Raw genomic sequence first — 23,520 nt, forward strand, 5'->3', positions numbered from 1 at the left:
TCTTACTACCAACTTATCCAAAAGCTCTAGAACAGTCATTTGCAGTTTGAAGTCTGACCACAACTTTCACTACTGCTCAATGTATTTTGAGGTAAAGTACAGAGCGTGGAAGAATGAAATTCTCTTCAGTTTCAAATGAACTAATATCTAAATCTGAAAATATTATCAAAGGTGATTCTTTGTCTCTGTAAAAAATAAACCACCCAAATGAATTTATTGGTTTGAAATATACTTGTTTAATAAACCTGACAAGGAAAAATCAAACCAACAACCCTATTTTTACCATAGTAATGAGAAACTATAAAAGGTTAATTTCTTAGTCCTTGGGAAGTGACACCACATGAGTTCTATAAAAAAATGGCTATTGAGATTGTTAGACTTGATGTGAGCACCCCTCAGAATACTGGGGAGACCGCAGAGACTTGTTTATTTGTGGACTATTCCCACTCATGTTTACCAGATGGTTATTGATGACATTAAGTTCTTGTATCACCGTGCTCAGATCTTCATGTAATTTAACTATTGCATTTTTCACCTCCCTTAGAAGAACGTTAGTGGAATCGTTTGTTTCAGGCTCCCTAGGCAGGTCTTTGGTTGCCTGAAAACTAGAACAGGACATAGAGGTGAAATGGTCTACATTTTGGGTGGAAAATGCTACCCAATTACTGCTAGAAATAGGACTTGTCTTCTTTTTGGCAGAATCAGAGTTGTCTGGAAGAATTTCCAGTAGGTTGAGGTGGTCATTTTCCTCTTCATCAGAGGACAGTGGACCCCTAGGAGCAAAAGGGTGATGAACCCTGGCTGTCTTATCTTTAACAGAGGCAGAAGAAGATTGTTGATGGAACGAACTCCAGAAGGAAGGTCCGGCCAAAATTGGGGGTGAGAGATGAACAGACTTCTTTGGAGAGGCTGAATCAGGAGATGACATGGATAAAGTAGAAAAGGAGGATGCTCCCTTAGAGGCAGTTGAAACTAAAATGTATAAATGATAAAGATTAGGCAACATACAAATGACAGTAATAGCTAAAATAATTTTACAATGTAAAATCCTATCTGGTCTCAACTTAAATAAATTACTTAGAATTTTATATGTTAAATAGTCATAATAAGCCCAAATAAACCCAAAGCAAGAAACAGAGAAAATCTGAAGCTGTGTTTATGTGTCAATAATTCCACGGAAATGAAACTAAAATAGGAATATCAATATTCATCTTGACTCTCAAACGTTGCCCAATATATTTTTACACTACACTTATCAGAGAGAGCAGAAAAGTAAAGTATTACACGGTATTCTACTCACTGCCAGCATTTTAAGTTGACATTTAAAGTAGAAAGTGTGAGAAACCTGTAACTTAGATTCCTTCATTTTTTTTTTGACAGAAAATATTATGGCAAAATGAACAACCAACTACAAGTACCCCACAGTTATAAAACTAGTCTTTTTCTCTTAATGGTCAAATATAGTCAAGACTGAGTCCAACCCATCTGAGATCCAGGACACTTCAGCACATGTATATAATTTTTTTTTTCCACCAAGAAACTGTAAGTAAAATAAAAAGCATTCTAAGCCTATTTTCCATAAAATTAAAAATCTGATAACGTTTTAAACTTCCCTTCAGGCAAAATCATATTAAATCTCTTCTTTCACACTTCATTCCAAATCATTATTTCCCAAACTGTTCTGGGGAACACTGTGTTCCTTAAGATGTAAAAAGATGTTTTGTGAGAACAGGGCTTCAAAGTCAAGACTAGCCAATTGCATACTGTGCCTCCCATTAGGAGATTAATAATGTCCGTTAGCATATTTAAGGTTCTGAGAAATCGGCAGTACAGCTGCCCCTTGAACAACATGGGGGTTAGGGGCGCTGGTCCTCTGCACATTTGAAAATCCCTGTATAACTTTACAGTTGGCCCTCCATATCCAAGGTTCTGAATCAGCAGATTCAATCAACCTCAGATCCTGTAGTACTGTACTCCACGTTTATTGAAAAAAATCATGTATAAGTAGACCCATGCAGTTCAAACCCATGTTGTTCCAGGGCCACCTGTAATTTATTCAAGTGTTTTCCAAACTTCCTTGGGCACAGAACTTTTTCTTGTCTCCTTGGAATGTCTATTTACATTCACTTATGTCTTAGGTGGTAAAAATTGGCAAATTCCATGTTAAAGTCTTTGTAACTAACTCTGGGCTTGTTACTTAAAAAACAAAACAAAACAAGCGTGTTCACTGTAAGTCATAGAAGAGGGGAATTAATGCTTACCATTTAGCACTTATCTTTCTATAGTAATTTTATTTTACATATTCATGTCCCTCTAAACTAAATTGGACCTCCTGTAAAACACGTGGCCAGGGCAGGCAGCTTCTGTTTTCTGCTTCAAAGCTCTCTGAGGCCTATCTCCAGTTCTCAGGAAAGAATGCCCATCACAAAACTTTTGGGGGGTGAAATGAGTATTCTCAGCTGATGCAGCAGCAGGACACAAAAAGGAAAGTAGGAACTTCATGCACACATGGTCAAGACAGGACAAGCACACTTAGGACTCTAGGTCAGGCCTATCCAGACATTCTATCCTTGGATTAAAAAGACGGTATGTGGTAATGGGCATGCCAATGACGAAAGCCTCAGCATATCTGTGTTCTGAGTCACACAGCGACACTCTGAGCTCCACTCACAGCTGTCATCTGACATGTCCCTTCGCCATCCTCCTGTTTTCTATATCCCAGGTCTTTCTCTTTTTCTTGGTCTACTCTCGTGCTGGAGTAGCACGTTCTCCAGTAGTTCACTGAAAAAGGATGCGCGAGAAGTAAAATTTTGAGAACTCGCGTGTCTGAAAATGTCCGTGTTCTACTTTTAGGCTTAATGATATTTGGTTAGGTAAAAAATTCTGGGCCAGAAATCCTTTCTTTCAGAATTGTGAAGGCAGAATTCCACTGTCTTCTTGCTTCCAGTGTTGCTGCTCTGGAGTGGGAGTCATTCCATTCATTGTATATAACTGTATGTAACGGTTTTATCTCTGAAGTTTCATGGAATTTCCTCTTTGTCCACCGTGTTTGGAGGCTTCTCTGTGTGCCCCAAGGGTGACTTCATTGAGGTCAACTGAAAGTCAACTGACTTTTAATCAGGAACTCATTTCCTTCAGCTTTAGAAACTTTTCTTTACTGCTTTAATAATTTATTTTCTCCTCTCTGTTTTCTCTGTGTTCTTCTTCTGAACCTCTAACTAGTCCAGGTGTTAGATCTCCTGGACTAGTCCTCTAATCTTGTCTCCCATCTTCCCTACATTTGTCTTTGTGCTCTACTTCCTCAGAGAGTTTTGTCAACTTTAGCTTTCAATCCTACCACTGAGTTGTTAATTTCTGCTATTATATTTCTAATTTCCAGGAGCTATTATTTGGGGGTTCTCAGAAATTCTTTTTGTAGCACCCTGTTTTTGTTTCATGGGTGCCACATATTCTTATCCCTTGTTTCGATGTTCCACGTTAGAAGTTTCTTTCAGATGTCTGGACACCTTGCTGTCTGCTTATGATTAAGAGCGAAAAATTACAAAGTTGATTGGAAGCTCTGAGTGTAAGTGGGAGACTTGTCAACACTGAGCTTCAGTGTATAGTCACTTCAGTGGGTCATCTGTTGGGGAACCACTAATGTCAGTATCTTTGGTTCTTTCCTCTGAGGGTTATAGGTTCTTGTGAGAACAGTTTCTCTCTCCTGCCTAGAAGGTAAAGATCTGGCTCTCAGTGTGCTGGGAGTCTAGCAGGGAAAGGAGACGGGGTTCTCAGCATTCAGCATTTGGTTTGCATATGGTCACTTAATCCTGTAGTGTTTGTTATAGGACCTGCACACTCAACTCTACCTAGCATCTCTCATTTCAGAGACCCTCCACCTACCTTCTCCAGAAAACAAATCTCCAGGCTTCTGCCAGAGGTTGTGAGAGTGGGTGAATATTCAGGGCAATTGTTCATCTGTTTGGCATGGAGGAAAAGTCTAAGGATTTAAATTGCTTTTCAAATAACTATTTTCTAATTCTCTTTATTTAGCACCACACTCCAATAACAACATGTGGAGTAGGCTTTATAACCCCATTTATTTTAATTAATTAATTTATTTATTATTTTTATTTTTTGCAGTACGCGGGCCTCTCACTGCCGTGGCCTCTCCCGCTGCGGAGCACAGGCTCCAGACGCGCAGGCTCAGCGGCCATGGCTCACGGGCCCAGCCGCTCTGTGGCACGTGGCATCCTCCCGGACCGGGACACAGACTCGCGTACCCTGCATCGGCAGGTGGACTCTCAACTACTGCGCCACCAGGGAAGCCCCATTTATTTTATTTTATTTTTAAATAAATTTATCTTTGGCGTGTTGGGTCTTCATTGCTGCACACTACACACGGGCTTTCTCTAGTTGCGGTGAGCGGGGGCCACTCCGTGCTGCAGTGCACAGGCTTCTCATTGCGGTGGCTTCTCTTGTTGCAGAGCATGGGCTCCAGGCGTGCAGGCTTCAGGAGTTGTGGCACGTGGGCTCAGTAGTAGTGGCTCTCGGACTCCAGAGTGCAGGCTCGGCAATTGTGGCACACGGGCTCAGCTGCTCTGTGGCACGTGGGATCTTCCCGGACCAGGGCTTGAACCTGTGTCCCCTGCATTGGCAGGCAGATGCTTAACCACTGCACCACCAGCGAAGTCCCTATAGCCCCATTTAAAACATGAGGCAAAGGTATCTCAAAGAGGCAAAGAAACTTTCCTAAGATCACAGGACTAAAAAGGGGCAGAGATGAGACTCAAATTCTAGTCTCTGATGTTAAACCATATAATCTAACCCACTAAGCTCTAAGTCCACACCATTCTACTATAATTATTTTTACAGTATTAGAGAATTATGTTAAATTCTGGATATAAAATTGAGAAGGCAGGCAACCAGGATGATGAGGAAATATGACAACCATTCCTTATATAAAGATACATAAGGAATGGTTGATGGATATGCAAATCTTTATTCAAAAAGGGATAGGAGGACAAAGGGTAAGAGGCTATATTTGGTTATTGGAAAATAGTCACAAAATCTTAGTAATATTTATCTCCCTTTTCTCATATTGTGCACAAGTTGGAACTGGGGTTAACAGGTGAAAGTAATAGGAAAAGAGATTTCAGCCCAATTTAAAAAAGAAAACTTTTTAATAGTCATGGTTTTCCACACATGAAATGAGCTGCTTTGGGAAGTGGTGAGTTTCTTGATACTCATGGAGCTCATGCACAGCCTGAATGACCATTTGGCAGGAATGTTTCAGGCAAGATCAACGCATCATGTGACAGAACTATATATCCTTGGTGAGATTCTAAGATTCTAGGACCCAAAACACGTATGTTAAGAGTACTAAGAAACTATTCTAGAAATAATTCACTCTGGTCAGGAAGAATGATTTCATAAGGAATATTTAAGAAGGCCAGGAAGAAAATAATATTTGAGTCAAATATTAATATAATGTTATATATGTAAAGATAACACAGTTATGATAGTCACACGTGTATGACGTGATGAGTATCTGGTATTCCACTTTATGTGTAGTGTTTCTCAGAGTGTGATTCCTGAACCAGGAGCAGCAGCAACATCACCTGGTTATTTGTTAGAGATGAACTTCTTGGGCCCCACCCCGGACCAACTGAATCAGACACTTGCGAGGATGGGTTGGGCTCAGGAGTTTTAACAAACCTGTGTTTCTGTTGCATGCTCAGGTTTGAGAATCACTGCTTTTTACTGTATGCCCACCTTTCTTCTGCTTCGTAGCTACAACTGCTGAGTAAATAGCTTCTCACTGTTTACAGTTCTGCAGCTTTGATTCATAGGCTACAGGATCCTTTTGCTCATAAAAAGCCACTTCATCTCTAATTGCTGCAGGCCAATTTACTTTTGTTTCCAAACACGCCGCAGCTGTACCAGACACTGCACACTGCACTTCAGGGTGCATCTCCCTGCCTGTTTAGTGACCCTTCTCTGGCTCACTAAGGAGGTTATTTGTTAACAAGCATCCTCTTCATACAGTCCACCCCCCAGAGCCGAAATGCAGAGAATATTGCAAATAAGCTGCTGTAAATGGCTGGTTATAAAAATCTCACTGTGTGATACATGCATGCTAATGAATGTTGCACTCACTTGAATATAGCACTGACAAAATTATTCCAAATGCTGATGTGTTATCTCTAACTTTTTATACTCACGAATAACATTGGGTCTGTTAATTATCATATTACAATTTTAAACTTAAAAAGCATTTGGAAGTACTGGGCTGCAAAAGTAAAATGACAAATACACTTCTGGAAATATTTAAAAACTCTCTTTAGCAGTAAATGGAAATTTTTCTGCTAGCAGCAGGTCTTTGGTCAACTAAACAGTTCACTGTACAACAGAGGGATTTTTTTTTTTTCATTCTCCAGTTCATCTCTTTCAGTCTTCCTCACTGATATATAATGGCTGTCAAGTTACCTACACACGTGAATTAAACTATTCTGATTTTGTTCTATGGTTAAAAAAATGAGACATTTACAAAAATCTTCGTAACAGCCAAAAAGTGGAAACAACTCAAATGTCCATCAACTGATGAAGGGATAAATAAAATGTGTTTATCTATACATTGGAATATTATTCAGCCATAAAAAGGAATGAAGTACTGATTTGTTACAACATGGATAAACCTTGAAAACATGATGCTCAGTGAAAGAAATCAGTCACAGAAGGCCACATATTGCATGACTCCATCATATGAAATGTCCAGAACAGACAAATCCAGAGAGACAGAAAGGAGATAGTGGTTGCCAGGGGCTGGGGTGAGGGGGACTGGGAGTGACCGCTCATGTGTACAGGACTTTTTTTTTATTATTAATTAATTAATTAATTGATTGATTGAGTTTTTGGCTGTGTTGGGTCTTCGTTGCTGCTCGCAGGCTTTCTCTAGTTGTGGCGAGCAGGGGCTACTCTTTGTTGCGGTGTGCAGGCTTCTCATCACGGTGGCCTCTCTTGTTGCGGAGCATGGGCTCTAGGCACGCGGGCTTCAGTAGTTGTGGCGTGAGGGTTCAGTAGCTGTGGCTTGCGGGCTCTAGAGCGCAGGCTCAGGAGTTGTGGGGCACTGGCTTAGTTGCTCCGTGGCATGTGGGGTATTCCCGGACCAGGGCTCAAACCCATGTGCCCTGCCTTGGCAGGTGATTCTTAACCACTGCGCCGCCAGGGAAGTCCCTGTACAGGACTTTTGAGGGTCATGGAAACGTTCTGGAATCAGTAGTGATGGCTGTACAACTCTAAGAATATACTGAAAACCACTAAATTGTCCACTTTAAAACAGTGCATTTTATGGTACATGAATTAGATCTCAATTTTTTTAATGTAATATTTGAAATTTTATTTTTAATGCCATTATCATAAATAAGCTACACAAAAGAACCAGATTTAGGAGTAACACAGAGAAATGCTAATAAGTCTGCCTCATTATAAGTGATTATAAATCACTTATGCTACATTTGTATTAGGAAAATTGGATTACTGGATTAAAGGTGAGTTTACTCACTTACCTATGAAGTATAAGTTTGGTTCACTAAATTAAAAAAATCAAATCAGTGTGTCTTTTTGTCTGTACAAAAGCAGGCAGGGGCTGCACAGCTGGAAGCGTTGTCGGGCCGTGTCTGGGGTACAGGGAGCACGTGCGCTGTGACTTCCCGGGCAGGTGATAAGACTCCCCTCTCCCTTCAATGCTCTGCTCTGCGCGGTGCTTCTGAATCAGCCTGACCAGTAGCTCAGAGTTAGCTGAGATGGTCTGCAGAACTGTTTTCTATCATTTTCCCCATTTGTTAGGGAAATTGTTAATTGTTCTAGCTCTGAAGGCTTTTATAGCCCAAAAGAAAAAGGTATGGTTAATGAGTCTTTTGTGTGTGTGTCATGTTTGGTTTCTTTCCCCAGCAAAGGTGAACTGAAACACAGCTACAAAGAACAACTACTGCTGAAATTCAGAGTAAGAAAACGGAACCGATGAGACAGAAAGAAAGGACGAAGCCAGTGAGAATGCTCACAACTATCCCAACATGAGAATGTATAGATTTTTTTTTTCCTCCCCCAAATTAGAAAGTAAAATCCAATGCGTCTAACACACTTACCCTAACTGTGGCTTATGAGACTATAATGAAAGCTGCCTGCCACCAGATCTGGCTTCTAAGTACTTACTAGCTCCTGCTTCCTTTTTAGCATGCATGATAAACTAACTCCTAAAACAATAGTTTGAGCTCCAAATAAACAGAGGAGCAGAAGGAATGGGCTGTTCTAGGAACAGTTATTTATCATCAAAGGGTCAAAGGAGGTCGCTGCAGCAAATCCATCCCTCTCATTCAGTAAAGACACTAAAGTGTATTAGGTGGCTGCCTCAACAGCGTCCCTGATATTTGCGAACTGCTAAAATACGAGTGTGCAAGTATTTTTTAATTTGCCCAGCTCATTATCTCCAAAGAGTTTATAACATCAGACCTGGAGCCTTCATGTAAACAAATATTTCTTAAAAGAAAACCAGGAAATAGGTACTATCTTCTTTATCCTCCATCATCTGAGACTAGCCATCCATCCTAGCCTCATCATTTCTTGAATTCCTCAACCACAATGACCTTCAGCCATTCCTCTAAGTATTCCCTAGAATATATCATCACTCACAACTGCCCTACTCTGAAATCTTGTTTTCCAAGATTACTTTTCTTCTCAATTACTTCCAGCCTTTTAGATTCCTTTTACATTCCTTTTAATACATCTACACTTTGGCCTCATTGAGACAACAGATGCAACGATCCTTCTATTTTCTCTCTATCAGTGCCTCCTAGTTCTGGCTCCTTTCTTGTCCAGTCTAGAATCCCAGGATCCATCACTTCAGCCATTTTCTAGCTACCCCCTTGCCAATACATCTTCTGCCTTACCTGCTACTAATTCCTAATTCAGGAGTCAGCAAACCTTTTATATAAAGGACCAGAGAGTAAATCTTATAGGCTTTGTGGTACATACAGTCTCTGTTTGAACTACTCAGCTGTGCTGATGTAGCACAAAAGCAGCCAAAGACAATATGCGAGCTGAGTAGTGGGGCTGTTTTCCAATAAAACTTTATTTACAAAAACAGGCTGTGGACCAAGAGGCTGCAGTTCCCCAATCCCTGTCCTAATCCTATTTCAATTTAAATATCTACCCTCTTCATTCCTATCCCTGGGATGCTCAGCACTACAGGAGAAAAGCACAGGCGGCTGCAAATCTGGACTACAAATTACTCCTCCTCCGTCTTCTCAGTGTCTTATCAGCTCCCTCCTCCATTCTCTAGATTGGCTGTTCTAAATCTCCAGTCTCTTCACAGCCCTTTTACCACTCCAAACCCTCAGGCTTGGCAGGTGACCTCAGACAATAAGATACTGAGGCCATGACACATAGAGTGTGGCCCACGAAGGCTCAACGCATTTAAATTATTAAAAACAACAAAACCCTTCCCTCACATCTGGTACAGCCTTTCTCCTCTTTCCTTACAGGCCCGCAGCATGAGGTGACTCTCTTTCTGGTCTGGATTCTTGTCTGCCTTCCCCACATCATGCTCCATCTTGGGATCTCTCCCCCTACCTCACCCACCGGCTCTTGTCTCCTTTCTCTCACCTCGAATCCTTTCCTATAACGGCCTCTGTGTTCCATGTGGCAGTGCCATCATGACTTCTGTCCTATAGATGGAGATACTGACATGCAGAGAGGTCAAGGGCCTTGCCTAAGGTCACACAATTAGTGGTTGAGTTGAGATTATGAACCCAGGCAGTCTGACTCCAGAACCTGTGCCATTAACAACTATGCAATTCAGCCATTCTTTGTGCTATGTTGTGATGTAATTACATTTACATAAGTTTTAAAACCCAAAATACAGTATTAAAATTTTTTGCTTTAAAGAGTTGTATGTTACTTTTCAAATTAGAATTAAAAATAAAATATATAGTATTTTATATTTACCCACATATTTATAATTTCCAGTGTTCTTTTTTTTTTCCACGAGTCACTGGGGTCTTCCCTTACACATACAGTTTAGCAGTCAGTCAAGGATTTGGGCAGAGTTTATAAATGGAATCTGAGACTCCATCTGAGTCTCCCTCCCTTTCAGGGTTTCCCTCATAAATTTTCAGCTTCTCTGCCAGTGCTGAACTCTCTCTTTTGACATCTCAGGCCATGTGCACTGAACAGTACCCTCAAGGTATTAATTTCAGTTACTATATTTTTCGGCTTTGGAATTCATGAATTCACTTGATTCTTTTTTTTATAGAGAGTAGTATTCTATTCTGATGAAATTCCCCATCTTTTCCTCTGTTTTCTTGATTATATTAATCATAATTATTTTAAAGTACCTATCTTATAACTTCAGTATCTCGATTATTTGTGAGTCTCTTTCCGTTGTCTGTTTTCTCCTGTATTTCTGGTCATTTGGTCATTTCCTGGTATGCCTGGTAATTTTTTGTTGAATGCCAAACATTATGCATGAAAAATTGTAGCAGCTCTCAAGAAAGGATTTCATTGTCTTCCAGACACTTTGCTCTAGCTGAAGTTCGGTTTCAGCATTTGGGAGGGCTGTTCTGTTTCTGGCTTGTCCTTACTCCTAGAGTGTACTTCTGATGCTTAGGGTGTAGCCTGTTAGAGAGCCCAGCTGAAAGCACAGAGTATTTACCAGAGCCCCTGCAATTTGGCATATCCTGAACTCCAACCTCTGTCTCAGTGCCACAAGATTATGAGAATCTCTGATTAGCTCGTCAGCCTCTTCCCATTTAGGTTGGCTAAACAGGTTGGCTGCTTCCCATTTCGTTTCTTGGCATCTTATCCAGAACATGAGCAGTTTAGCAGCAGGCAGATGTAACAGTAAGAAATTACACAAAGACTTATGGACTTTTCTCTGTGATTCCCTCCCCTCTGGAATATTGGCCCCTTGAGTCCCTGACACCTTGGAAGTCCAAAACTCCAACCCTACCTCCCAAGCTCAGTGAGACTGTGGAAAGCCCAGGCCTCTAATTTTCCCTCGGCTTCTATCATCCTGCTCTGCTAATAAGCAAACGATGCAAGCAGGGAAAACAGAGGTGAATGTGGGACCAACTAAATGTGAACTAGTTTCCCACTCTTCTCACATCACTTCTGACACCAAACGTGTGGGCTTTCCACACGAAGGATTTCTCCTGTGCTCTGTGGACACCCAGTTGGGTGTCCTACAATTTAATTCAATTCTGACACTAACTACCCAGAGTTAGTGCAGACCCCAGAGATTAAGGGCTTAAACCCTCAAGACTGCCCCCCATTTCAGATGCCAATTGCAAGTTCAGGCCTCCTCTATTTCTGATCTGTTGACTATAAGTTGAAGGATCCCATGGTCCCCTCCTTGGGTTTGATAATTTGCTAGAATGGCTCACAAAACTCAGGAACATGCTTTACTTACTATTACTGGTTTATGAGGAAACAGCCAAATGGAAGAAATGCATAGGGCAAGGTATGGGATAGGGGCACAGAGCTGCCATGTCTTCTCCAGGTGTGCCATCCTCCCAGAACCTTTATGTGTTCCCCAACCAGGAAGCACTCTAAACCCCGTTGTTTAGGGTTTTTATAGAAGTTCCAATACGGAGGCATGATTGACCAAATCACTGTCCCCTGATGATTAACTCAGCATCCACCCCCTCTCCTCTCCCCACAGGTCAGGGGTGGGCTTGAAAGGGCTTATTATGAATAACAAAAGATGCTCCTCTCTCTCCTATCACTCAGGAAATTACAAGCGTTTCAGGAGCTCTGTGCCAGGAATCAGTGATGAAGACCAAATATATATTTCTTATTATATCACAATATCACAATCCTTTTTCCTAGGATCCTGACCCATCATGTGTTTTCTACCTTGGTTGCTTTACGATGACTTCTAATAGTTTTCCAGCTTTAACCAGTATTTTGGGGGGAGGATTAGACTAATGCTATCTACTTCATTTTAAGTAGGAGAAGAAGTCTTCCTTGTTAACTGGTTTTAGAGGAACTTCTTGCTAATTTTTATAATTAAATGTACTTGGTACACAAGCAGTGACCAAAATTTATTTTCAATTTTCTTTTTGTGGTATTTGTGAAAGAAATGAATCAAAATAACTTCCCAGGGGACAGCCATGCACATAAACTAACATGGCCATCATAACCAGTACTAACTGGGTTCTCCATCAGCAGTCTCAGCAGAAAAGCTGATCTGGTGACAAAACTAAGAATTAGTCTTATTTTTAGGCTACTCAATTCAAAACGTTCTGGAAAGAGCAGTAAGAAGAGTCTTTTGTTATTCACTGGCCTTACTAGCACCAAGATAAATTTCTTTAACCTCAACATTTTGGCTTCCATTGTTTGTATTTATATTGTACTTGTGACCTGAATTTGAGAAAGTTTATAAGATTTATATTAAAAACTTTATATTTATATGAGTTAATTAGCATTATCATATATAAGAATAAACTACTTAGTCTTTGAAAAATGCACCAGCAAACAAGTTATTCTTTTACTAATTAACTTTACAGAAGAAAGTATAATTATAAAAATGTAGGATTTAATATCTGATGGCCAACGACCTGGAATCTCAACTGGCTTTATCCTTTATCATCCAGTCTAAAGAATACTGCAACCCTCTTAATGTTTTGTAAGACAGAAAAGGGAAGAGATTCTCCACCTGTTTTTGGAATCAGTACACAACTCTTTTAAAAAAGGGAAAACACACACACACATATGCATGTGTTCCTATATATATATATATATATATATATATATATATATATAGGTGTGTGTGTATATATACTGATATACATACTAAACAATTTTTTTCATATAGTTTTTTAACAACTAGCCTAAATGTTTAACAGGAAGCTCTTCTTTAATGCTAGTTCTTTCTAATTTGTTCTGCATCAAAACTGTTCAGAACGTGTGCTTCAATCAAGCACTTGTAATCCACAAAGATGAACTGCTATTAGCCCTTTAATAAAAGGGGACTTCCCCAGCTCAAGTACGTCTCTTAATACCAATGGATGGAGAGTAAAACGAGGGAACAAAAACAGGAGACAGAAAGCAGAGAAAAGTAAAAGAAGAGTACTTCAAAAGAGGTTTTTTGTAGACTCACCCCACGTGGTTAAGGTCTTGAGGCTTTCATCCTCCATCTGAACCAGGCCGGATTCTGTTCGCTTCTGATGGTCCTTACTGATTATTACAGTCTGTTTCACTGGGTCAAGTGTTTTGAATGAGGGAGAGACAGAGAGTGTCTCCACAGAGCCCTGGTTATAGAAAGCAGAATCCGACTTTGATATCCTTAAATTAGGGTTGATGAACTCTTCTTTACTAGATGGCCAAAATGCTGGTAAAGTTGTCAATGTTTCAAAACTTTTTGCAGCTGGCTGCTTTTCTAGAGACGTTTGCAAAGGGTTTTCTATTACAGTATTTGTAATGGTACTGTCTGATTTCTTGTCGAAACTCACACTTGTCTGCAGAGATGGGCTTTCTTCTGAGGGAACAGGCACAGCATCTGTGAAGTAACAAATAAGAACTATAAACAAAAAATAAAACTGAAAATACTCTATTTCAAATTTACTGCATTTTTAATAATTGGATTTTTTTATGCCATAACAGAATTCTCTCCTATTTAGTCGTTTCTACTTTCTTACTATGTTTCTATTCTGTCTGTATAAAGTATACCCAAGCTATAATTGATGCACTAGTCATTTGGTGGCTGTCTTCTCTTTCTTTCTCCTCACTGAAGCCAAGTCAAGGAAAGCTTCAAATAACTTGTCTTTAAATATTTCTCCCTTCACCCACTTATCTGTCTCTGAAACCACTATATTTTTAGTGCCTTCAAACCTTCATCTCTTACAAGATAAACTAGAGAAAATATGCCACATCATACTGGTCTAGCCTTACAGAACCCCCAGCTACAAAAAAGCCTTTTTCCCCAGAAATAAAAAATGTCTTCCCACCCCAGTGTCTATACAAAGCCCGTAAAAGAAAATCACTCTCTTAGATAGCAACCTAATTTTCATGATAAATCTCTGTGGGAGAAAAAAAGCAATTTTCCAGAGCAGTTGTGATGATTACTAAAATGTAAGTTCCATCAGGTCAGGGATCTTTGTCCCTTTTATTCATTAATATTACCAAAGTACCTAGAATATAACAGGCAAAGTACCTGGAATACAACGGACAAATAATATTTATTACAAATTGAAGGAATTGAAAGAATGGAGAGGATCTGGAATTTAGGGTGGGTCTGATATGGAAATATTACTGAATATGAATTATGAGCCTGGTCCAAGTTTCTAGATGCAAATTGTTATCAACACTGTCAGTGCTAGGGACTTGCTCTCAGATAGTTTCATCTGAAATTGGATATGGAAAGAAAGAAAACTGAGAGAGGGCAAGAGGAAGACTGTCTCATTTGAGCTCCCAAAAGAGAGGAGGCAACAGGAATTAAGTAAGTTGCTATCAAGTGTTTACATAACACAATGTGCATGACAACACACCTCACAGTGTGCAGTGAGACGCTTATTATCATCACGCGCAGGCTCTGAGTTATTATAAAGAAAAACAAATTCTCTTTGACTCTAACCTTCCTTTCCATTTTCATCCACAGTTGGAGGCTAACCTGGGCAAAAGTGTTGCTAGTTTACCACAGAATCAGACAGTTCAAGAAACCTAAATCATTACCTCTACCAGGAATTCCATTTTTTCCCAGACCTCTCATCTCCAAACTTTTTCATCTTTTAAAACTCAACTCAACTCTCACCTTCTCTATAAAGCTTGCCCTGATTTTTTTTCCTCGCCTAATCCTATTATTGTTTATCTTACCATATCCTGTTCGGAGCCCTGTGCGCAGTTGTAACACTTCATCTTGTTAACTACAAGTCTGGCTGCCCACCTGAAAACAGGCTCCTTGAGGAGACCTTACTAGGAGTTTTCTTTATGCCGCAGCACACAACAGTGCCATTCCCATAGGATGTGTTTGATAAGTGCTTGTTGAGTGAAAAGCCAAACTGAAGCACAAGAATAAAAAAAGGTAATGCCTTTGTTTTTTAAATTGAATATAGTTTAACTACTTAATAACTTCTAAAATATTCCTGATGTGCATATGATCAAGTTATATACCTAGCTGATAAACGTTCTTTAAAAAATTAATATATTCTTAGTAGATAGAGTATGAGATCAATGGTATCCCAAAGTGCATGTGTACATCACCAGATTGACATAAAAGCATTCCTAAAAAGTGAATTTTAGTTAAATATTTTTCCATTGACTTTAATTTTTCTTAGGAGGAAAGTCTTTCTATAAGTAATGAAAGCATCTTGAAATTTAGCAATATGTAAACTAAGATAATTCAGAGTGACAATGACTTTCTGATGACAATATTCATAATAACACTCCATCTAAATCTCAGAATTGGGATGTATAAAGTCATCTGTATAACCATAATTTTAAAGTTTAGTACAAAAGTTTAAAATTACAAAAGAACAAAAAAAAATATTAAAATTCAATGAAAAAAACCAGACTGGAGTCATTATGTTTCTATCAGCCCCCTTTCTCAATAGTCCAGAAAGAACAGAATGCAATCTTCTGGTTACTTAGACTTTTTAAAAAACTGATAACCTTTTAAAATGAATAAAATACTATGATCTAAAAGAGAAAGCATGATGACAAATGGAAAATAATGATTTTAAATGCACAGATTACCTAAAAGAGAAAAATCTTCACTTAAACGGAAAGCTAAAGAGGCCTGAAGATTCTAGACAGCAAGTTGTACTGGGTTTCTATGCCATCAGCCGTGTTTCATCCCTGCTCTTTCTGTGCAACATGCCAAACTGATCCTCTTCAATTCAATCTCTACTTTAGTTATTTATAGTTCACGTTAAAAAAATCCTGCAAAAATTCCCTCTTGTTTCAGTGACAAAGTCTACATGCCTTGGGTTTAAAGGCCCTTCATTGCTTATTTTCTATCGTTACTCAATAGGAAACTAACCCTCAGTCAGGCCATTCTCTTGGTTACTCACACACCCCATGTTCATTCAGGTCCCTTTATCCTCATTCTCCGTGTTATTTCATCTTTCTTTAGCTTTATTACCATTGATTTCTTACCCTGCACTCCAACACTGGAACACCCTCCCCGTTCTCTGTCTATTTAAATCCTACCTATTCCTCAAGGTCCTTCTCAAATAATTACTATTTCTGGAAGCTATTTCCAGTCATGTCTATCACTCAATCCTAATCCTTCCCTTCTATGAAATAGTATTTATTTCTGTAAACTCATTTTTTCACTGAATTATTTGCTGTATAGAGCCTATCACACACCATATTATGTTCCTGCATTCTGACTTCATAGTCTCCACCATGCTTTTGCCTATAGGAGGTGTGCAAATATTTGTTAAATTTAATAATTCCTTAATTTGTAAATTATCTAATATCAATTTTATATGTTGACTTTGTGTATAACAATGCATAGTGTATGTGAAGCCTAAAAATAAGAATGATCAATCAGGAAACGCTTGTTGAGCACCTACTGTTTGCACTGAACTCTTAGAGTTTAGAGACATACTTAAGAAGAAGTCATAGTTCTAATTGTCAATGAACTTAAGAGCAAGTGTGTATTTTATTGAGATAGATAAGTAGATAGGTAGAAGGAAAGAATATATATACATACTTGCATGCATATACACACTAAGTGCCAAAGACATAAAAATAACTAATAATACAAGTTACCAGTTCAATTTCACAATGTATAGGAGACTGCAGCTTCTCAATAAATGAGTGAATATAAAGAATACATTTGTTTAGCAAATGGTCTTTTTCATGGAAAAAAAAGAAAGTATTTGTATATCTGTATACAGATTTACATAACGTAAATTGAACATGTTTCAGTTTGGGTTCCCCCAAAAGCAGACTCTGAAAAAAAGACTTAGATGCAGGTAGTTGATTTGGCTGGTGATCCCAAGAGCACAAGTGAGGGAGTAGGAAAGGTAAAACAAAAAAGGGCAAAAGCCAATAAACTGTATTAATTACCAGATTATAATATATATATATATATATATATATATACATACACACACATACACACATATATATCGTGCTGAGAGGAAACAAAAACTGTCAATGCAGAATTCTATATTCAGCAATAATGTCCTTTAAAATTGAAGGCAAAATAAAAACATATTCAGATGAATAAAAACTAAGAGAATTAATGGCTAGCAGGCCTTTATAACAAGAAATGCTAAAGGAAGTACTTCAGGTTGAAGAAAAATTATTATACCAGATGGGAAGTTGGATCTTTGGGAAGGATAAGGAGTGCTAGAAATGGGAAATATTAAGGTAAATATAGAATATTATTTTTTCTCTTAATTTCTTTAAAATATATGTGACTGTTTAAAAAATTATAACACAGTGTGAAGTAGTACAACAAATGTAAATATAATTTATACTACAATTATGGCATAAATGATGGGGTAGTAAATTAGACCTATATTGTTGCAAGATTCTTACATTTTATGCGAAGTGGTGATGCAATGGGACTGCACAAGGTTCAGGATATATAAATTAATCCCTAGAGATACCACTAAAATTAACACAAAGAGGTATAACTGAAAATCCAATTGATAAATTAAAATGGAATTCTAAAAAGTATTGAATTAGCCCAAAAGAAGGCAGTAAGGAAAGAACAGAGGAACAAAACACAGATGGGACAAGCAGAAAATAAAATAGTAGACCTAAATCCAACCATACCAGTGTTTTTTTCAGTCATGTTTTCCAGACTGGATAAAAAACAAGATCCAATTATATGCCGTATACAAGAGACACAGTTTAAAAACAAAGTCACAAGTAAATTGAAAGTAAAAGGATTTTAAAAGACATACCATGTAACAATAAGCATTAAAAAGCTGAGTGGCTATATTAAGGTCAGATAAAATAGGCTTCAAGACAAAGGGTATTATTAGAGAATAAAAGGGACAGTTCATAATGACAAGAGTCAATCATCTGGAAGATATAAACATAATATGTGTATGCAGATGTATAACAGAGTTTCAAACTAAATGAAGCAAAAACTGATCAAATTAAAGAGAGAATTAGACAAACCCAACCAAATCACAGTTGGCAATTTTGACACCCCTCTCTCAGCAAGTGACAGAATACACAAAATATCAGGATACACAAGACATAAACAACACTATCAACTGTCTTTACTTAATCACATCTATAAAGCACCACACCTAACCACTGCGGAATACACATTTTTTGGTAAATTTGCAAGTATACATGGTATGTTTACCAAGATAAACTATATGCTGAGCCATGAAACAAATCTCAATAGACTTTAAAAGCCTGAAATCTTATATTAACTTCTCTGGCCAGTGGAATTGAATTAGAAATAAATAATAATATACCCAGAAAAAACTCCCCAATATTTGGAGATTTAAAAACACATTTCAGGGAATTCCCTGGTGGTTCAGTGGTTAGGACTCCACGCTTTCACTGCCTAGGGTGCGAGTTCAATCCCTGGTCAAGGAACTAAGATCCCACAAGCCGTGTGGCACAGCCAAAAAAATAAATAAATAAAAACACACTTCAAATGCCCATAGGTCAAAGAAGAAACTCTGTTAAAATAGCTGGTGCTGATTAGAATTCCTCTTCTGGCTAAGATGGAACAGAGACTGGATTTAACCTACTGCTTAAAACAACTGAGAAACTGGACAAAATTAATGAAACAGTGTTGCCAGACTGTGAACTTCAGGCAATACAGGACAGTGAATCCTGAAAGAAGGAAATAAAGAAGGTGAGCCCTAAGGATTTTCCCAGTGTACTGCCTGGAGAGAGTTTCCAGGCCACAGAGAAGGAAGTGGGAACCCAGGGGGAGTGCAGTAGTATCCTAATTGAGGAGATGGAGCTGGGCATCTGTGGAGGCCAAGATGATAGGAGTGTGTAGGGCAGAGTACCAGAGAGACCTCTGGAGATCTGCTGATCAGTGCAGGCAGGTGAGGAAGCTACCTGAAGCCGGGGCATGCACCTCCTGAAAGGAACAGTAGGTGTGATCTTCAGAGCTCACACGGGTGGGGAGTTCATGCATCCACTAGCCAGTGGGAGACCTCATCATTCACAGGACACTGGTTAGAGTAACACACATTGCTGGTGGGAATGTAAGAGAGTGCAATTACTTTGGGAAACAGTTTGGCTGACCCAGCATTCCACTCCTAGGTATTTGCCAATAGAAAACAAAGTTTAAGTCCTCACAAAGACTTCTTCATGAATGTTTTTTTGTTTGGTTGGTTGGGTTTTTTTTTTGTTGTTGTTGTTTTAATGTTTTGGCTGAGCCGCATGGCATGTGGGATCTTAGTTCCCCGACCAGGGATCAAACCCGCACCCTCTGCATTGGAAGCGTGGATTCTTAACCACTGGACCGCCAGGGAATTCCCAAGACTTCTGACAGACAAAATCTGAAAACAACCCAAATGTCCCTCAATAGGTGAGCGGATAAACAAATTATGGTATACCCATACAATGAAATATCACTCAACAATAAAAATGAGTGAACTATTGATGCACGCAACTTCAAAATAATTAGGCCAGACAGTGAAATAAGACAGACAAAAAAGCACCTACTGTATGAATCCATTTATATAAATTCTAGAAAATCCATAAAATCTATAATGACAGGAGGTAGATTAGTGATTACACAGGAACAGGGAAAGGGCAAGGCAGGGAAGGGCAGGTGTAAGGATTGCCAAGGGCACAAGGAAACTTTAGGGGATGATGAGTGTTATCTTGATTGTGGTTGTCATTTCATGGGTATATACATATGTCAAAACTTATCAAATTATACACTTTAAATATTTACATTGATTGTATGATAATTATACCTCAATAAAGCTGCCAGAACCATAACTGGTACACCGTTTTGTCTCTTTACTGGATTCTGGCTGATACAGTACTTTAGGTAAATTATTGCTATATCTTTAAATTAAATGCTCTAGGGCTGGGAGAGAATAGAAATAAGGAAAAGAAACCAGGAGACCAGAGAAATTCAGATTCTAAGGTTAATTTAATACCAAAACAAGTACCACGAAACTACACATTCAGGCACTGTGTGAGGTTTAGAGGTACAAAGATGTCAAAGAGGTTCAAGGAAGTCTTCTGAAAGAGGTAGTGTTTGAGCCGAGCTGAAAGGAGGAGAAGTCAACCAAGATGAGAAAGATGGGAAGGGTGTCCAAGTAGATGGGACAACCTCAGCAAAGCAATGAAGGTTACAGACAGCGCGGGGCGGGGGAAAGCAGGGCAGATACAAACCATTCGGTGGTGCTAGAGCAAAGTGTGTGGCAGAGGGGAGGAGTGAAATCTGGAGGGAAAGGAAGGAGCCAGGGCCAGGGGGCCTCATGGCTGACAGGCAGGAGTGATGAGGAAGAAGGAAATTGAAATCTCAAGACACTCCTTGAAACTCATTCCTCTGTGGTTGCTTCAGCTGAACTCTGCTGGCTCCTCCATCTCACTAAGCAATCTTTTCAATGTTCTTCCCTGGCTCTGTTTCCTCTAAAATGCAGACAGTCTATCCTTGGCCCCTTTCTTTTCTGCCTCTGCAATACCCCAGGGCGACGTCATCTATTACCATACTTAAAGGAGGATGAGATCTATCACCTATAAGCAAGTAATTCACACATTTTAATTCTCAGCTCTGACTTCTGCTGAGTTTCAGCCCTAAATACATAGTCATTCCTCTGCACAGGGCAATCTCACTACCCTCCAGCCTCCTCATCCTTGGGCGTTTGTTCTACCTCGATTAATATGACCATGAACCTCCCAGTCACGCAGGTTATTTTGGAGCATAGCTGCTCCCACAGCCTCTAAAAGGTCTCCCCGCCCTGTCCCCTCAGTTCAATCGGCATAGCACAGCCAGAGTGACATTTCCAAACTGAAAATCTGATCATTTTCTTTCCAATACTTCTTCAAACTATTTAATATGGTTTACAAGGCTCTTCATAAATCAGTCCCCATTTACCTCTCGTCTCGTTTTGTACTACTTTTCCTAAAACCGTATGATTCTGCTATGCTTAACTTCTCCCAGTTCTTCACATTTACCATGCTCCTTCCAGGCACCAAGACTTCACCCACACTGTTCCTCCTGCCTGAAATGCTCTTGTGCCTCTTTATACCTGACTCCAGCTTCCAGGGCGATGGCCATTAGGCGGACATACACTTTCACGTCTCTCTGGTTTTGCTCATGCTCTTCCCTCAGTCCAGAATATCCTCATCCTTACCCTTCTCTATCAAAAACGATTTCACTCTTCTAAACTCAATTCAAATACTACCTCCTTTGTAAAGTCTTTTCTATATCCTCAAAGTTAAAAAATGAATCCCTCTTTTCTTTGCTTTTGCATAATACAATGTGAATATTCTTATTTTCACTTATTATTTCAAATATTATTCATTCATTTGACAAATATTTATTACGTATTAGTATGTGGCAGGCACTAAGCTCTGGTATCAGCAATAAACAAATCTGTGGTTGACGACCTGTTAGAGCTTGTTGACAGCTCTGGCACCCTGGAGGCTGAACACCCGCTCAGGGCACACATCCTGTTCAACTTGTTCCACCTGCAACTGACCGGTGGAGTACCTAAACAGTCACTTGATAAATGTTTGTTCAAGGAATCATTATCTGGATGATCTAGTCACTAAAAGAAACCTGACTATAGGACAGGAGAAGTCTTAGAGGACATTCTAATTCAGTCCCTTCGTGATACACAGGAGAACCTGAGACTTGCAGAGATTAGGTGACTTGCCAGGATCACATAATGATTAAAGGGCAGAAGTAGGACTAGAACTCCAGATTCCTGAATTCTAAACCAATGCTCTTTTTAGGGGAGTAAAAGAAGGACTAAAGAGTGTGGTAGAGCCAGCTGCACCAAGTACTTCTTTACCACAGTTGTTGTAATGGTGCATAACTGTGAAGCGACTGGGTTCAGGCCACTTGTCCCTGGGGCTGCCTTTAGGGATGCGAGGCCTTGCAGAGGGGGACAGAGTTAAGCTGGCCTGTGTATCTGTGCCTGTTTGTCTTCTCCCAGGAAGGGATATGGCGTAGAGTTTTTCTTGGATTCATATAAAGAATGAACAGCATTTATGGAGAATTTTCTGAAGCCCAGGAGAACCTGTGGGGATTTGATGGAGAACAGCAAAATGTTTGTCTTTTTGTTTGAACACAAAGCGCATAAATGGATACTCTGTAAACACTAAAGGGTTTGTTTCGTGAGGGCCTCCCAGCTTTCTCTGGGAGAGAATTTCTCTGAATTCCACTGGAAAGGCAGAGAGGAGCACAGAGTGAACTAATTTGGTTGGCTTGCTTTCTCTGGTTTCTCATTTTCTTTCAATTTAAACCTGAATGTCAAAAAGCTTTATTCTCAAGTATATATCCAGCAGACTCCTGGATGGGAAGCCCAGTATTAAATTATGAGACTGTACCCAGTATCTTCATTGTACAGTGATTTACACCTGCTAATATACTTGATTAATGCAAAATAGGACCTTGAAATGTCAGTCATATTAAAGCTGGTTTGGATATTCTTGACAGTTATCTTTAGGAAGAAGCTTGTTCCCTATGTAAGACATCAGACAGCATATTTAAATGCAAACTTATCACCAAAATGCCTGAAGCAAGGAAAAAACAAAAAACCCACCACCAACACACCTCCACGCTTTGGGCCTAAGGACAAAAGAGAAATAGCTATGCTGTCGCAGGTACTGAAAATGTTTTTGCTAGTTCGGAGACAATGATGAAATCATTTTTAAAAGAGAACATCAGATTTAATTCTGAGTTGAGAGACTTTGCCTACAGATAGGAACATTCCCATACTGGTAACACTTTTTCATTTTTCAAGAATTCCACTGCCTTGTTTCAGGTACTATAATCACTGCAAATTATTTTATATTCTATTATGTTGTGAATCTAATAATGGGTGTTATATTGCAGCAGAGCTATTGCTGTGATCAGTTCTCCTGTTAGTCTGATACATAGTATCCAATTACAGCTACAAAGCAGAGAGTGGGCATGCATGACAAAAGATGGATACCAAAATATGTATTTCTGTAGTTTAAAACTGTGTAACTGAAGGAGCTTCTACTTTAGTAATTATGTTAACCAAAGGAAATAGGACCTGAAGATAATAAGGCATATATACAATGGAATATTACTCAGCCATAAAAAGAAACAAAACTGAGCTATTTGTAGTGAGGTGGATGGACCTAGAGTCTGTCATACAGAGTGAAGCAAGTCAGAAAGAGAAAAACAAATATCATATGCTAACAGATACATATGGAATCTAAAAAAAAAAAAAAAAAAAGGTTCCGAAGAACCTAGGGGCAGGACAGGAATAAAGACGCAGACGTAGAGAACGGACTTGAGGACACAGGGAGGGGGAAGGGTAGCTGGGATGAAGTGAGGGAGTGGCATTGACATATATACACCACCAAATGTAAAATAGACAGCTAGTG

The 23,520-nt window shown here is 39.2% G+C and overlaps 1 protein-coding gene across 1 annotated transcript in view; it reads right to left on the reverse strand.

The window, feature by feature from the left end:
• Positions 1–373: 373 nt before the first annotated feature.
• ENTHD1 (ENTH domain containing 1) overlaps positions 374–23,520 on the reverse strand; it is a 99,002-nt gene continuing 75,855 nt past the window's right edge. The window contains exons 5-6 of the mRNA XM_029204125.1: positions 13,139–13,537; positions 374–972 (exon numbers count right to left, since the gene is read on the reverse strand). Coding sequence (XP_029059958.1) covers positions 374–972; positions 13,139–13,537 — 998 coding nt within the window. The remainder of the gene's footprint in view (positions 973–13,138; positions 13,538–23,520) is intronic.

This window comes from Monodon monoceros, unplaced genomic scaffold, assembly GCF_005190385.1.
Source record: "Monodon monoceros isolate NGI ecotype Baffin Bay Population unplaced genomic scaffold, NGI_Narwhal_1 Super_Scaffold_6, whole genome shotgun sequence".
Classification (NCBI taxonomy): Eukaryota; Metazoa; Chordata; class Mammalia; order Artiodactyla; family Monodontidae; genus Monodon; species Monodon monoceros.